The 14,916-nt window shown below is 43.1% G+C and overlaps 1 protein-coding gene across 1 annotated transcript in view; it reads right to left on the reverse strand.

The window, feature by feature from the left end:
• The window catches only part of LOC104512619 (kalirin), a gene marked incomplete at both ends in the record, with an annotated part of 113,838 nt that overhangs the window by 43,401 nt on the left and 55,521 nt on the right, over nucleotides 1-14,916 (reverse strand). The window contains 9 exons of the mRNA XM_010155670.1: nucleotides 1,344-1,455; nucleotides 3,192-3,284; nucleotides 7,111-7,200; nucleotides 8,900-8,969; nucleotides 10,785-10,894; nucleotides 11,776-11,842; nucleotides 13,068-13,186; nucleotides 13,568-13,576; nucleotides 14,253-14,435. Of these exons, the coding sequence (XP_010153972.1) occupies nucleotides 1,344-1,455; nucleotides 3,192-3,284; nucleotides 7,111-7,200; nucleotides 8,900-8,969; nucleotides 10,785-10,894; nucleotides 11,776-11,842; nucleotides 13,068-13,186; nucleotides 13,568-13,576; nucleotides 14,253-14,435 (853 nt within the window). The remainder of the gene's footprint in view (nucleotides 1-1,343; nucleotides 1,456-3,191; nucleotides 3,285-7,110; nucleotides 7,201-8,899; nucleotides 8,970-10,784; nucleotides 10,895-11,775; nucleotides 11,843-13,067; nucleotides 13,187-13,567; nucleotides 13,577-14,252; nucleotides 14,436-14,916) is intronic.

Consider the following 14,916-nt stretch of genomic DNA (forward strand, 5'->3'; position numbering starts at 1 on the left):
CCATCACGCCCTGATGCCTTCAAGCCATGCTAGCTAATGCAGCCTCCCACGGGCTGTGAGGGCACAGCCGTGGCATGGGGAAGCTACACCTGAGGGCAAATTGGTACAGTGTCTGAAACAAGCTTCCCAGGAGGAGTTTCTCATCTTCCAAGCCGCATGTCCAAAACCTTCACATGGCTGAAGATCATGGGATTCCCTCCATGTAACTGGGAGAGTTGAGGGAAAAGGGGATCCATAGTGCAAAGTGCTCTCCAAGCTGCTCTCTCAGCAGCTTGTGGGTCACACTTCTTTCCAAAGCCGGGGACCAGCTCCTCCACCAGCAGAGACTGCTGTTGCTCATGCCAGATAGTCCTGGAAGAGCACCAAACACCCCTGATCCCTGCTTCAAATATTCAGGAATAACATTTTATTCAGAAGACAACCGCACAAGTGCTTGTCTACCCTAACAAAGTCATCTCTGCTTCTTTATTATTGCGTGGTGCTGGTCATCTCATGGGGACAGGTTATCCAGGCATGGGTCAGTTTGCCCCCCTGCAATTTTAATAACTTGGTCTTAATGTGCTGCTTAGCTACTGGCACCATTTCTTTTTTCTTGCCTAAGTACTCTTCTTGTTTCCTGGTGCTGGCTCAAGCCAGGCTGGAAATGATTTTCCCAGGCCAAGAAAATGTTTGAGAGACAATAAAGTGTCTTTGTCCAGAATAAAATTTTTAAATTTTAGAAATAGTCCACACATCAAAAAGCCAATAAAAGACAACTTTTGGGCAATCAAAATATTTTTTTTCTGTAATTTTGAAATACTCCTCAGTAATACTTTTTCCTTTTTTTTTAATCTTTGGGATAATTATACTAACATTCTGAAACACAAGCTGTTTTGACTCAAAAAACCAGGACTTTTTATTTTGGAATGTGGAGACAGGCTTTAGAAATGTTTTCATCCAATAATCATTACTGCTGCCAGCAGCTACACTGATACTGTTTCAGGAGGGGTTTTTTGTGTGTGTGTCATTAATCAGGAATGTTTTAATCAAATACACATATACATTGTATCTACATACATATATACACACACGTGTATGTACATATATATATATATACACACAATAAATACATATACACACACACCTAAGATAGAAATAAATAAAACTCCCCAAACTTCCTAACTAGCTTCATTCTTCCAAGACTTCTGGAGAAATAACAGAAAGGAGCTAGGAAGGACCTGAACATTATGATCAACCAACAGTATTGCTACAGCCAACCCGTACTAACTTCCTACACAAGCAACAAGAAGGCTTCATTGCTCGGCGGGTCCCTCCCCTGCCCCAGCCACCCACCCATCTGCTACCTTCCAGCATGCTGACGTGCATTGCGTCGTTGGCCTTCTTCGGGACGCTGAGCATCACTTCCAGACCATCTTTGAGTTCCCCTTTGCCCTCCTCGCAGCAGGTTAGCAGTTCCTAAGAAGCAATGCAGAACACCTATAAACAAACTCCGTCCAGCATGCTGGCTTCATCTCACACTGGTTTTGTTGGCAAGTAGAACACCAAGCTGCATCCGCTTTGCTAGCAGTGGCAGGAGAAAGCTGAAATGCATCAAAACACACTGTGGATGCTCACAGAGAGCGGGGATCAAATGGGAATGACTATAAAGCAAGACACATAAGGTGCTGGAGTGAGACCCTGCACTCAGTGGGTTTCTGGGGATTTATGCCCACGCAGCAGATATCCGTCAGTCCCACTGTGCCAGCAGGTTGCAGGAGAACCCCCTGATCCAGCAGTGAGTACCACAGTGCGGGCAGGACTGGCAGTGTGCTGTGCCCAAGGCAGGGAGGCCCCTTCAAGAAGGATTCACCTGAGGAGAATCACAGAATCATAGAATCATAGAATGGTTTGGGTTGGAAGGGACCTGAAAGATCATCTAGTTCCAACCCCCCTGCATTGGGCAGGGGCACCTTCCACTAGACCAGGTTGCTCAAAGCCTCGTCCAGCCTGGCCTTGAAGACAGCCAAGGATAGGGCATCCACATCTCTGGTCAACTTGTTCCAGTGCTTCTCCACCCTCTCCGTGAAGAACTTCTTCCTGCCATCTAATCTAAACCTCCCCGCTTTCAGTTTAACCCCGTTCCCCCTTGTCCTGTCACTACAGGCCCTTGTAAAAAGTCCCCTCCCAGCTTCCTTGTAGGCCCCCTTTAGGTACTGGAAGGCTGCAATAAGTCTCCCAGAGCCTTCCAGTATACCAAAGGCGTGATGGCTGAAGGGGTGTTTTACTCTTCCCATCAGCAGATGCATTGTGCAGTGCAGGCTTGCTCTCCCACAGCACTCACAAGACTGTGGTAAAGCTGTGTGTTGTGTCAGTAAGCTGGTACAACGCACAGATTGGCCAACACACTGAATGTACTCAGTAAGTACCTTCCTAGTACAGCATACCACTCCTTTGGTAGGTACACAGGAAGCTTTAAAGAGATGCAAGTATCATACCTGGTCCTAGCTTTTCAAAGTCAGGATCTGTCTCTTCCCTTATTGCCCAGGTATTTTTTTCTTCTCTGGTTTACTAGTTTTGAAGTGAACAGTGGCTGGTTAAGTTAGATCTAAAATTCACCTACTCACAAGATACTGCAAAAATCTGTAATAAAGTCACAACCAACCAACAATATTTTTTTAATGGGAAATATTAATGTTTCACTTGGAAGTCCTTGCTTTGTACATGAAGCTTTCCCTTGTTTTTCAAACACAAACATGTTAGTTCCCAACCAGCTTCTAATGCCAGTGAATGAGTATCAGTCAAGAGTCCGTGTAACCTCCCAAAGTTCATTACTGCTGTCACTGAAGCCTTTAATCAAAACATTGCATGTCACAAACTTAGCAAGAAGAAAAGTAAATAGTTCTGTCATCCCTTCAAATTTCCCTTTTCCAGTTCTTGCTTTTTCAGGGTTAAATGCACTTGGATACAAAAAAAATCCAGTTGAAACAGGTGATCAGCTTTTCACTGTTTTTTTTCTTTCTGTGAGTCTTTTCCTTTAAAACACCCAACCTGATTTCACACTTTGCTGCTGTGCTCAGGCCTGGGAAGTAGGAGCAGCAGCAGCTGCTTGCATGTCATGAACAAGTGACAACGCAGCTTCCTTAAGAATAAGTTAACTCATTACACCAGTGAACTGCTCTGCATGAGCTGATTTGGGCAGCTCACTAAGGTACCTTCAGTAGGAGTTGATATTTTGTGATCCTCTGGACAGGCTTGATTAAATAAGAAGAGATAGAGTTGGCCAGACCGTGTCTTTGCTGAATTTCCTAGAAGAGATAAAACCAGCAGTCAGTCATGGAAAACTATTAACCCCCTGCCAACAGAACCACCCATAACTAATTTTAGCTCTGGATCTCTGCATTTCTTCATTTAGTTTAACTCTCTATAATCTCACATGCAAATAATGGTGGTTTCAGAGAAGCTGGCAATGAACTGCAGTCCCCTTAAGGCCACTTAAACTGCAGGGGCCCTGTGCAAGTCAAGCTAAGGCTATGTTGAGTAAACTACACAGACTTCGATTTAAACACGACTTATCTGTCATGTCAACTGGTTTCTCTTCGCTATGAAGGCTGAAAGCAGAGTCTTAACATTCAATTAAAATGGAGTGACATTAAATGAAATTGCATGCGTAAGGTGTAATTTAGCTGTCTAAACATAGGCATCTAGTACCATTTGAGCACCCTGGGGTAGCTGAAACATCCACAGGGGAGTAACAGGTCTGACACAGTGCTGACGGGCCTGTGGCATTCTGAGGTGGCAGCTGGGGGCCAGGAGAGATACCCTTATGATACCTTATACAGCACTGAATACTTCTGGTTTGTCACCTCAACCAGAATGTCTGTGCTGATCAGCGTGATGTGCTCAAGAACATCTGGAGACACTGCAGAGGTCTGCAAAGGGCTCAGCTGCCTCCCTCCAACTGGTTCCAGTGGGAGTTAGGAGCTCCTGAGAATCCTACAGGACCCTAAACCACATATTTAGCTATCTAAAAGACTTCCAACTCATGCCCTACAGGGGCAGATTGTCTGCTGAAACAGAACAGGTTGGAATGCCTTCTGTTCTCCACGGGGTCCTGGGCATGCCTCTCCTTGCTCCTGGCCGTCAAGAAATCCTCAGGTTCTAAGGGAGGAGATGGGGAGGGGAATAGGACTTATCTACAGCTACTGGAGACTAAATTTGAGGCTGTGAAGGAAAGAAGTTACAGAAAATGAAGGGGGAAGAGCTGCCAAGAATAGAGATTTTCTTTATGTATACAGTCTGATTTTCTGCTGAGTACAAGGGAGGTTACTGGCTTTTTTAGCTCCGGTGTTTATGCTGGGATGCAAAAATAGCCATTTTTCACACAATGTGCCAAGACCTTTTTTGGTTTTTTGGGTACCAGGCAAGTGTGTTTTAGGAAAAAAAATAATCACCTCTGGTGCCATGAACAGGACTCAAAAGGGAAGGGGCTCTGCGTAGTGGTTACTGGAGTTTGCATGAAGCTGAGTCACGGCTGGCTCCAAACAGGGACAGTGTCTGCAGAGCACACGGCTGGGACTCAGTAACAGTGGAAGCCAGCAAGACCTCGGCCACGTCTGTGAACTTCCTGGAGCTGGCTAAGTGCATTTGTTTTTGTAGGATCCGAGTAATGAATTTAGTGCTATTCCTTCCTCCCAGCTCTCCAAATAGCAGGGCATGTTCCCAGCAAGATGCCTCCTCTTTGGGCATTCCTTGCTCTGCTAGGACGCTCCCCAGGCAGACTGCGGAGACAGAGTAGGTTGCCGAAGTGACAGCCGTCACTGCTGCTGCTCAGGAACCTGCAGCAGGGAAGCAATAGCACTGCTACATGGCAATGGGACAAATGGACTGCTGGAAAGGGAGATCTCCCTGTGGTTCCTCCCTCCGGTCCCCAAAGTGTTGGAGTAAGATGGCAACCTGCTGGAATGTGTCTTGGGTTGGCTTTGTAACAGCTGGAGAGGTCCAGACTTACAGTGAGTGGAGGTGGAAATTGGAGAGGTCTGTGCAAGGTTGAGCACGGTAGTGCAGACGTTTTTACACACCCCCCTGAGTAACATGAAGCAGAGAGATCTTTGAGCTAGCTTTGAAGCAGCTGGCAAGTTTCAGACACAAGCTAGCCAGAGGGCTCTGTGCTCTCTACTTTGCCCTGCTCCTTGTTTATACCAAGCTTGGTTCACGTTATAGTGCACCACAGCTCACTATTAAACACAACTTTAGTTATTCCTTAGGTGCAAAAGTGTCCCAAGGGCCTGGAAGAATTGAAGGTATCTGACAGGCACCATGTGCTGGCAGTTGTGTGTTGCAATCCAGATGAGCTGCAGAACAGGATCAACGTCTAGTCTGACATGCAACAACAGAATCCCAGACAAACATCAAAAATATCCCCTGTGCAGGGCAGCTCAGGACCCTCAGAGGCCCTTGGATGGACAACATGGAGACAGGATACTTGAATACAATTTCGTACTATAAGAACTGCTGAATCTACCATGCTAGCAATTCAGAGTTTCAGATGAGGTATGTCACTTATCTTTGCTCCTTCACCTAATTAGCTAACCCTTGCAATGAGCCACGAAGCTGCAAATTTTCCAGGGATGTGAAGCTTCAGACAGAGTACTGGGACTACTTGTTTTCGTCTTGAAAGTGGCTTTATATCACAGTTTAAGGGGGTGTACACTTGTGATCTTCAAGCAGGCTTCTTACTAAGTAGTGTTATTCTACATAGCACATGTGCATCATCAGGGTGTTTGGGGAAATTCCAGGTTATTCCTGGAAGAAAAAAACCAAGCCATTTCCCTCTGTATTCTTTGGGCCAGACTATCCCCTGTGCTGCCACTTCACCACTGCCACTCCAAGACCAAGGTAAGAGGGATCTACAGGTACTTCTCACTCAGATTGAGTGATACATACAGGATTTTTGGGGGGTTTAGCCAGCTTTCTCTTTTTGTACAGGCATCACTGGGTAGCCCTAAACAATTCCCACCAATGGAAGGAAAACATCTCCTCTTGCAAAACAGCAGACACTGACACATAAATATTCATTATCAAACAACATTAGGCAGGTCTCCAGCCCATATACAGAGCTGGAGTAGAAATGGTTAGCAGATGGAACACTTTTATACTGTGTCAACAACTCTGAACGGACACCCAAGCCGGCTAAAACTCCCCCCCCGGGTCACCAACCAGTACAAACCATTCAAGAGGTTCAAGCGCCACCTCCTGGAAAATCCCTTTCAGTTCCATTCTACTTTTACACCATTTGGTAACAAGGCAAAGAAACGAGGCAAAAGAAAAAGTTGTTCATCACTTCTTCTGGCTCACGTGAAATCTTTCACTGCCGAGTTTAACTTACATGCTACTACCACTGGCACATAAGAAACCCAGAGGGAGCTGATTCATGTTCGCCAACCACATCACAGGTTGGATCCTGCTGAGTGGTTACATTTGTAAAAAGATTTTCAATGCGTTGGAAAAGAGGTCTTGGCATTTTTTCTAGAAAGGCAACTAATCAAAGCTATAAGCTAGCAGAAGAGCATGACAAAATGAATGAGGTTCCAAAAATCAGAGGGAAAGCTTAGTTTAAGAGTACCCAAAAAATGTAAAGATTTTTCTCAGCCTACAAAACTGGGACTGAAGTCTGCAAATGCTTGTCAGCAGGTGTAATGCTTGTAAGGGAAGTAGTTCAATTACATTCAGTGGAGTCCCCTGTGAGCAAATGTTTAGCAGGGTGGGTAAAATTTGTGGAACAGGAAGACAGGATTTTGTTTGGGACTCAGGGATTTCAGGTCATAAAGTATAATGGGATCTTCTTTGCATTTTACCACTAAACCTGGAAATAGAGAGCACATCTAAACCAGACCTTTAAAAGGGATTTGGTCTGAAAAATGCACAGAAGTTCCATCAGGAATGTGTGTCTCCATTAAAAACGACTTGCCATACTGGTGAAGATCACACATCACACTATAGCCTATCAGTTTTCACAGTATGTGATATCTGCAGTGGAATGAAAGCCCAAAAAGGAACCTGTTGCTCAGATGTAGAGAGGAGGTGTTTCAGCTGCACTATGCGCCCCAAAGGAAAATGGCAATGGCTGCTTACATCAAAGAAAGTCCCCGCATGTTCCAGGATGAGCTGGCTGGAGTCAGGCTTGTTTTTGCAGTAGGTGACATACATCTGAAATTTATCTGCCTGTGAAAACAAACATCAAGAGAAAAGCAAGATAAGCTATTTCTCGGCTTCCACACAGTCTTTCATTAAGGCTCACCAGGATAAATACAGGTGATAAACCCCCATCCCTCAAAGAAATTTAAGAATTGCAAATTAAAAACAGAAGACTTATAGACAGTTCATACCTTACCTGAGCAGTTCTGAGGGGAATGAGGTGCACCATGTAACAGTGATGGGAGGCTTTCTTTAACAAGTGTCACAGAGGAAAGGCCTAAATCTTTAATCCAGCTATAAAATAATTTCTAAGGGCTCTAATGACGTTGCACAGATCGTATCCCACAGTCTGCAGGTCTCAAAACCTGGTCATGAAGTGTGGGCTCTATCACCTACCTGCAGATAAAGCCAGCGTAGAAACTCTGCGCAAGAGACTCACCTAGCTTCAACTGGCTCAAGCCAACAGTTTGGACTTGAGAGTGGCTCAGATTTGGGACGTCTGGCCCAAACTAGCCTTTCATACCTCTGTTCAGACTTTAATGGCTCAAACTTTATGTTGTGCTAGGAGTGTTTTGCATTTAATTTCCTAATTTATGTATTTATAAGAGGAAATTAAAAGCATCTGTGCACGCCTGCCTTAGAGCAGCTTCATATTACAGAACTCTGGTCTCAGGGAGAGGCAGGCCTCCTTTTATTACTATTGCATTTTTTATATCTGGTATCTAAATAACAGGACCTTGCAATCAGGCAAGCAGCTTTGTTATGTATGGCTGTAACCATGCACATTGCTCTCGACACGTACTATTGCTGAGATGATGTGGTAGTAGCCTTAAAAGTACCGTGAAGATTTTGCAGATAATATGTAAATGTGGCCATCTTTCATAAACACATAATCTTTTCTTTGTAAACAATATTCCTGAGTCCATGTCATCATTATTTGTGTCATGTTTTCCCATTAAAAACCCATTGGAAATCATCCACACATGCACATTTTTTTTTTTGCTAGTAAGTGTAAACCTTCCATAATGACTTTTAAAATACTAATTCCCAGCTTTGAAATATGAATAAAATCATCATAGAAAACATGAAGGTGGCTGACTTGCTTGGTAAATATTTTGAAAAGAGAACAACTTTCATACTGATAAATTACTGTAGCCAATTCCTGGAGCCTCCTACACCCATGAAGACTCTTAGAACCAATATTTCTAAGTCTAGTTGGAAATTATCCTGGCATTGGGTAATGGAATGAGAAAGCACAGAGGCTCAGCAATTTGACATTAATTTCTGAAGAAAAACATTGATAAAATATGTTATTCATACCTTTGTAGAGGTCTCATGGCATGACTGAAGTTCTCTAAGGAGGGTATATTAAGATCTTAAATGTCTGTCCTCCCAGGGCCCTTCACAAAGAAATGAGCATCACCCCTAAATACAGGTTTAGTTTGATGAAGGAAAACAGAACCAGCAGAGGTAAAAGCTGTGCTGCTCAGTGCAGGACAAGGACAGAGTCTCTGGAAAGCCTTCACACCACTGCTCAGGAGAAGAGTTAAGGGAGAGAGAACCTTTCACCCTGGGAGCAGTGAAGGACAAAGCAGTCATAGTTCCAAATTAGATCCTGATCTCGCTTATCACTACAGATGTAACCCTTGCACCAATTCCCACCTTGTTTCTGTCTATGTTGGAGGAATTAATTTGACTAAACCATGAATAGAAGAAGCCTCATTACCCAGGTGACGAAGCAGTGGCCCACATCCTCAGGCAGTTGCTCGTATTTCTCCAGTTCTTTCAGAAAAATGCTGAAAAAAGAAGACACCAATGTGATTACAGTCAAATACTCTGGAGAAGCAGAATGACCAGTGAGTTAATCAGTTCTAATGATCAATACTTGTATGTTGATTATGAAGCTAATCAAGTGTCCTGCTAGTGGAGAAAGCCTATCCTTGCCAAGGTGTGCTTTGGTTTTTGAGCACAATCATCCCTGACTCAACTAGACAGGAAAAAGTAGCAATCCCTTGTAGGGAGTCAGTGCACACAGGAGTGCAAAGTGATATTCAAGAACCAGAATCTTCAGAAAGATCTTGTGCAGTGGTTCAGAGGAAGTCCAAAAAGACCTTTCAGAGGAAGACCAAAAGTCCAAAGCTGCCAGCTTTTCATCACCAAACTCAGCACACTGGGCAAAGGAGAACCATTTAAACAAGCTTCACAATTCAAAGGTCAGTAGTAAACTCCCAAAATACAGATTTTGTAATCAACTCTCTCCAACACTGCGTACACATCTCTGTTTGCAGACAGAGCCCTGTACAACGCCTGGGTGGAAAGAGGAATGTGAAACAGAATTTGCAGAAGGAGAAGCAACTGAACGTGCTGTTTCCTCAGCCCTGAATCAGGTTGGGGCTGCCTTAACCTCACTAGCCAAAGCAGAAAATTGTGGATGATGCTGGTGGAGGCAGGGCATGGGAGGAGGAGGCAATGTATTTTAGCATTGCTAGAAGTTTTAGTGGGAAAAGAATTATGCAGAAGCAACAGACTAGAGAGGGATGGGTCAGAGAAAGGAGAAATGACAGCAACAGGGAGCTATAGGGTATGACTGAGGAGTGAAGGGGTGGTAGCTGGGAGCAAGGGAAAGTCAAAAAGGAGAGTAATTTGATGGAATCAGTCAGGGTCGGTAAAAAGAAAATATAGCACCACAAGGAGAGGGGAAGTGGGAAGGCAATTGAGTGATCCCTAGCATAGTTTTAAATGACTGAGTTCTAAATGGAAGAAGAATATTTACCTGTATGCAATGCAATTCTTGTGACCTGGAAGTCGATTCATCTATTACTTAAAGGTCTTTTAAATGTAATGTGTAGTTTGAATTTACTATCCTGATACGCTTTGAAGCTGCTTGCACAGAAGTATTTATATGGCAGCCTCCGTTTGACCATATTTATGTGTATGTGATGGCACATTTATCTGGCTGAAGCACTGCAAGTTTCCCAGAACTTCAACATGGAAGGGTTTTCTCATTTGTTTTTCAAACTGCTTTGGTTTTGACCTGTAACTTGAAGACAGACTTTGAAATTCAGACTCAACTTGTGGGATTCAGCACCCCTAAAGGTTAAGTTTATAACTGCCATTGCATTCCCATTATAAACAGGGAAACAATGCACTCTAAGCTGATCTATACACAGTCCCATCTTGATAAAAGGGAGTACTGTTAGTTACAGATTAAATACAGAGAGCCTCCAAGACATGGCATGAAAGCTACTTATTAACCCAGCGCATGACAACTATTCCTTTTTTTCCAAGAGAACATATTTTTGACAACAAGCTTCCAGACTTGATCTAGCACTGTGAGATGGAAAGCATGTATAGGACTACAAAGCACTGGTATAATACGACTTTAACATTGTTAAACAGCTGAAGGCAAAGTTTAAACTAAGATGCAACTCGTTTTTGTAAAAGAAACAAGTAATCAATCATTATTTTGCAAATCCAGATCAAGTACTTTGCACTCCGGTGTGCATTGTACTGTAGGCGTTCACTGCAGGTACCACATAGATGTATAGGTGTACACATGCCTTTGGTTTCCTTAGTCACTAAACATTAACAGAACTGTTAGGAAAACCTACTTGTTATGAAAGTCATATATCTCCTGAATATTTCCAAAGATGATGTGTTCTTTATTAAGGATCCCAGCGGGTATTTCTTCCACTCCACTTGTCATTTCCCAAAGGTAAGTCTGGAAGACACCAGCAATTCTTAGCTTTGTGATTAAATGCAGTGAAAAAGAATAGATCTCCCTGTTTTATTGCCAAAGACATAGGCTGACAAGGGAACTATGTACTTTGAGATTAAACAAACAAGCTAAAAAAAAAAAGTTTCAGTGCCACAGAAAGGTCTCCAGAGAAATTCAAAGTGCTGCCAACTACAAGGTCTTGAGGAAAAAGCAGAACCATTCCAACACCACCTGCCTTTGCTGTCCAATTGATGGTGTCCATAAACTGCAAGCAGAAACAGTTGAGAGATAAACTGGATTTGCCACTTCAGTAGCAAATACAAAATCTCTTTCAAATGGCAGGAATGTGAAAGATGGCAGATTTCACTGAAATACACTCTGCTTTTTGCCATGAATATCACAGTCCCCCTCAGGAATATCCTGCTGTAGAACTAGGAGAGGTATTTGACAGTGCAAATCCATCTCTTTCTCTAGCATGAGATGATCCAAAGGAACAGATTTGAATTCTTAAGAAAAATGCTCCATGATTCAAAAAAAAGACTAGAAACCAACAAATTTCAGGTTAACATACAAATATATCGCTGTTTACTGAGTCCCAGGACATTGCTCTCACTCTGCAGGGTGAGCGCAGCTTTGCAAATAAAAGCAAACTCAGGTGTCCCCGGAGGTGCAGAGATTTACAGCCACGCAGGAGCAGTTCTACCAGTGGAAGACAAGCGCCTCCTGCTGCCCACCCAGCTCCCACCACCCGCAGGACACAGCTCTGTGGCTAGCTATCCACGGTGGTAGCCTCACAGACTCTCGTCAAGGTCAGCTTTTGCATCACTGCAAACGATACCATGTCCCTCCTGAAAATACTGGAGACCTCCTGGGCCATAACATACCTCTAAACATTCGTGTAAATCCCTGACGTAAGCTTTTTCTGTCTGAAGCAGCTCAGCCATAATGAATCTGAAAAAAAACAAAGTATTTGAGGTGTTTTGGATACTACAGGCATTTGTACAACGAACAGAAAAAAGCCCATCCTTCTGTTGTCCCCATGAATCAGTGTACTTCCACTCTCAACCTTCAGCTGCCTCACTTTGCACCTTTCAGCTGCATGAATGAAACACCACTTCGTACCCTAGTCCTCTGTAGGGATATTCTCTAAATACCTTTTCTGCAGAAAATTCCATTAAGTTGTATTTCTGCAACGCTAAGGTGTGATTTACTATCTACATGCCCATCCTTCACAGTCAACTGATTCTCAGAATTTTTTTTCCCCCAGGAGTAAAAACTTGAAATTCACCGACAACATTTGCATCTTCACTAATAATCAGCGGTAAGTCACCCCGAAACTTGACCTTCAGTGGCAACAGGTGGATTTGGGAGACACCACCACTTTGAAGAGGCTTCAAGAGCTTAGTATCTGACTGGAGAAAATCTAGGCTGCTGGAATCCTAAGAACCACATCTGCAGTGCCTGAGGCTGGGCGTCTCGAAGTTGAAATCCCTAATGTTTTGAAAATGTAGGCAGACAAGTGGAAACAGCTTCTTATCAAGGTAATGAACTATAGTGACCATTTCAGAGGGCTGACAAGGATCGTACATACCAATGCTTTCCAGAATATTCTCACACAAAAATTAAGACAAAATACTGTGAACTTAGTCTGTTTCTAGATTTCAGTGCTAAAAGCACTCTCTAAATATTTCCTCTAGGGTGAAATATTTCTAGTTCTCTCAGTTGCACACCAACTGAAGTCTGAACCTGAACTTCAGGTGAAGTCTTGTGTCACCAAACCCAGTTAAGGGCTCTGGATGTCACTGGACTTTAGAGGATACCTAGACACCAAGAGATGCTTTTCATTTTTTCTGTTCCTTTTACTTTTCACATACAGACAGAAAGAAATCATGACAATGAGTAGCCCCACAACATCAGCATCTTATCAAAGTGCCTGACTCCCTCCTTTCCCTTTCCAAAAGTTACTTCTGATTAAACCCAAAAGAAATCCAACCTGTCTGTTTTGAAATTCTCTAGCCCACAAGTCTCAACTTCTGCCCTACACCCATAGACTCATCTCAATAGCTCCACAGCTGGAAGGAGTTACAGGACTATCAGTCAGTTCTGGTCACGTGAACAGCATCGAACCACTCTTAGATAATGTGTCACGGCAGACTGCGAGCATCTGGGGACATACTCTTTCTTTCTGGCAGACTTTCTCTTTTCTTCATTGACTTCATGATTCGCATCTCGCAGCTTTACCTCCCGGTCTGAAAGACTTGCTGGAATAATATCTAGTTCTAGGTCCTTGTTATCCTAGAAGAAGTGACAGTACAGATTTAAAATTAATTGTAATCCTCCCGTTGTGCAAAATGCAGTATTTTTGTGAGATCAAAATGGATAAGAAGGGACAAAAGTAAAATAAAGGTGTTGTCAGAAAGAAGGAAATTCAAAGAGGTTTAAAAGAAATACAGGGAGAAGGTCAGAAGGTGCAGAGAAAACTTCAAAATCTCCAACTACGAGCTTTCACAGTTACTCCTATCTAGTAATAGGCATTGATGACAAATGTCTAAATTTTACCTTGCTCCTTCACATCTAAATCAGTTGCCTCATATGAGATTTCATAAAGAGTCTGATAAAGTAGGGCACTATGCAGAGATAATCCCAACGGCCAATGGCTTTCTGCCATGGAAATACCTTTCCAGACTGTGGTTAGTAACGTCGTGTAAACCAGAGCCCCTACAAGGAACAGTACATTTAGGGTATCTTGAGGGTGTGAGGGAATTTATTCCTCTTGCTTTGATACTTAATTTTGAAGGATGGTTAACCAGAAGGTTTAAGTGTTTCTGCCTCTGGCACTCCACCTTATTACTGTGGCCAGGGAATAGCAGGAGGTTCTAATTTTTGTTTCTCTTGTACTGCTCTATTTCACCTAAAAGAGCTCAGAGATGAGGTTGGGGATCAATTTTCTGGTTAGTTAAAGGATGAGGGAATGGAAAGTTACAGTTAAAGCCTGAGTCTGATTCAAAATAATGGTGTGGGAGCAGGATTTATGGCTTACGCTAAAATTAACAGAGACTTTTGTTCCAATAATCTGTTCCCCTTCCTTTCCAGTAGCTCTATGGTCTCCTGGAGAATGGTGCAAACATTTGATTGGAAAGTCTTTCTGACCTTCATCTGTCTCCTCCTCACATCACTGATCTGCCACAAACCCCCTTTTTCTCTTCAGAAAGAGTTCTGAGCTCGGCTGGGTATGCTGGCTAGGCTTTAAGTGTTTCTAGTGGACACATGATAACTCGCAGAATTCATACAGTGACCGTCACTTCCCTCTGTGACTTTCAGCTTTGATATAAAACCCCATCAGGACATGGAGGTACAGTACCTCTGTATTGATTCCAAGGGCTTTTTCCAGGGAGTAGCGGTATTTCCCCATCCTGAGAGAGAAGTCGCGGTAGCGTTTGTCAACGGTGGTGACCCACTTCCTAATTTCAGTGGCGTGTATATGTCCTTTTTCTACAAAGCTGTCAGCCAGCTGGATGAGGAGCTTCACCTTCTCCTTTGTTTGCTGCCCAAAATATGGTCCTCAGTTATGTTGCATTATTATTATTTCCTCTGCTTTTAATTCACACAGCAGTCAGAAGCAGCTCACAATTTTTTTTATACATCATTAAAGAGTGCCTGTACTTCATCTTATACAGAATCAGATGCTTTAAACTTTGCCCAGTAAAACATGAAAGGAATGACATTTTTATAAGGACACTTACGAAGCTGCAGGAGATAGAAAAAGTCAAGTTTTTGAAACCACACACACACAAACACATAAGGAAAACATGTTGAAAGTTAGGCATGCCTCCTCCCCATAAGCAAAAACTTATTTTTTGTGAGCCTTGGAGCAGAAGACAGGATTTAAAAATCATACCTCATAAAATACATCAAGCTACTCTGAAACTATACTTAGGTGGTTCTGCAGACCTGTGTAGGCAGGTCATTAATACACCACATATCAGTCCAGGAAGCGTGTTTGAGTCACTACACTATGTTTCAGA

The sequence above is a fragment of the Eurypyga helias genome, unplaced genomic scaffold, assembly GCF_000690775.1.
Source record: "Eurypyga helias isolate BGI_N326 unplaced genomic scaffold, ASM69077v1 scaffold10367, whole genome shotgun sequence".
NCBI classification, from domain to species: Eukaryota; Metazoa; Chordata; class Aves; order Eurypygiformes; family Eurypygidae; genus Eurypyga; species Eurypyga helias.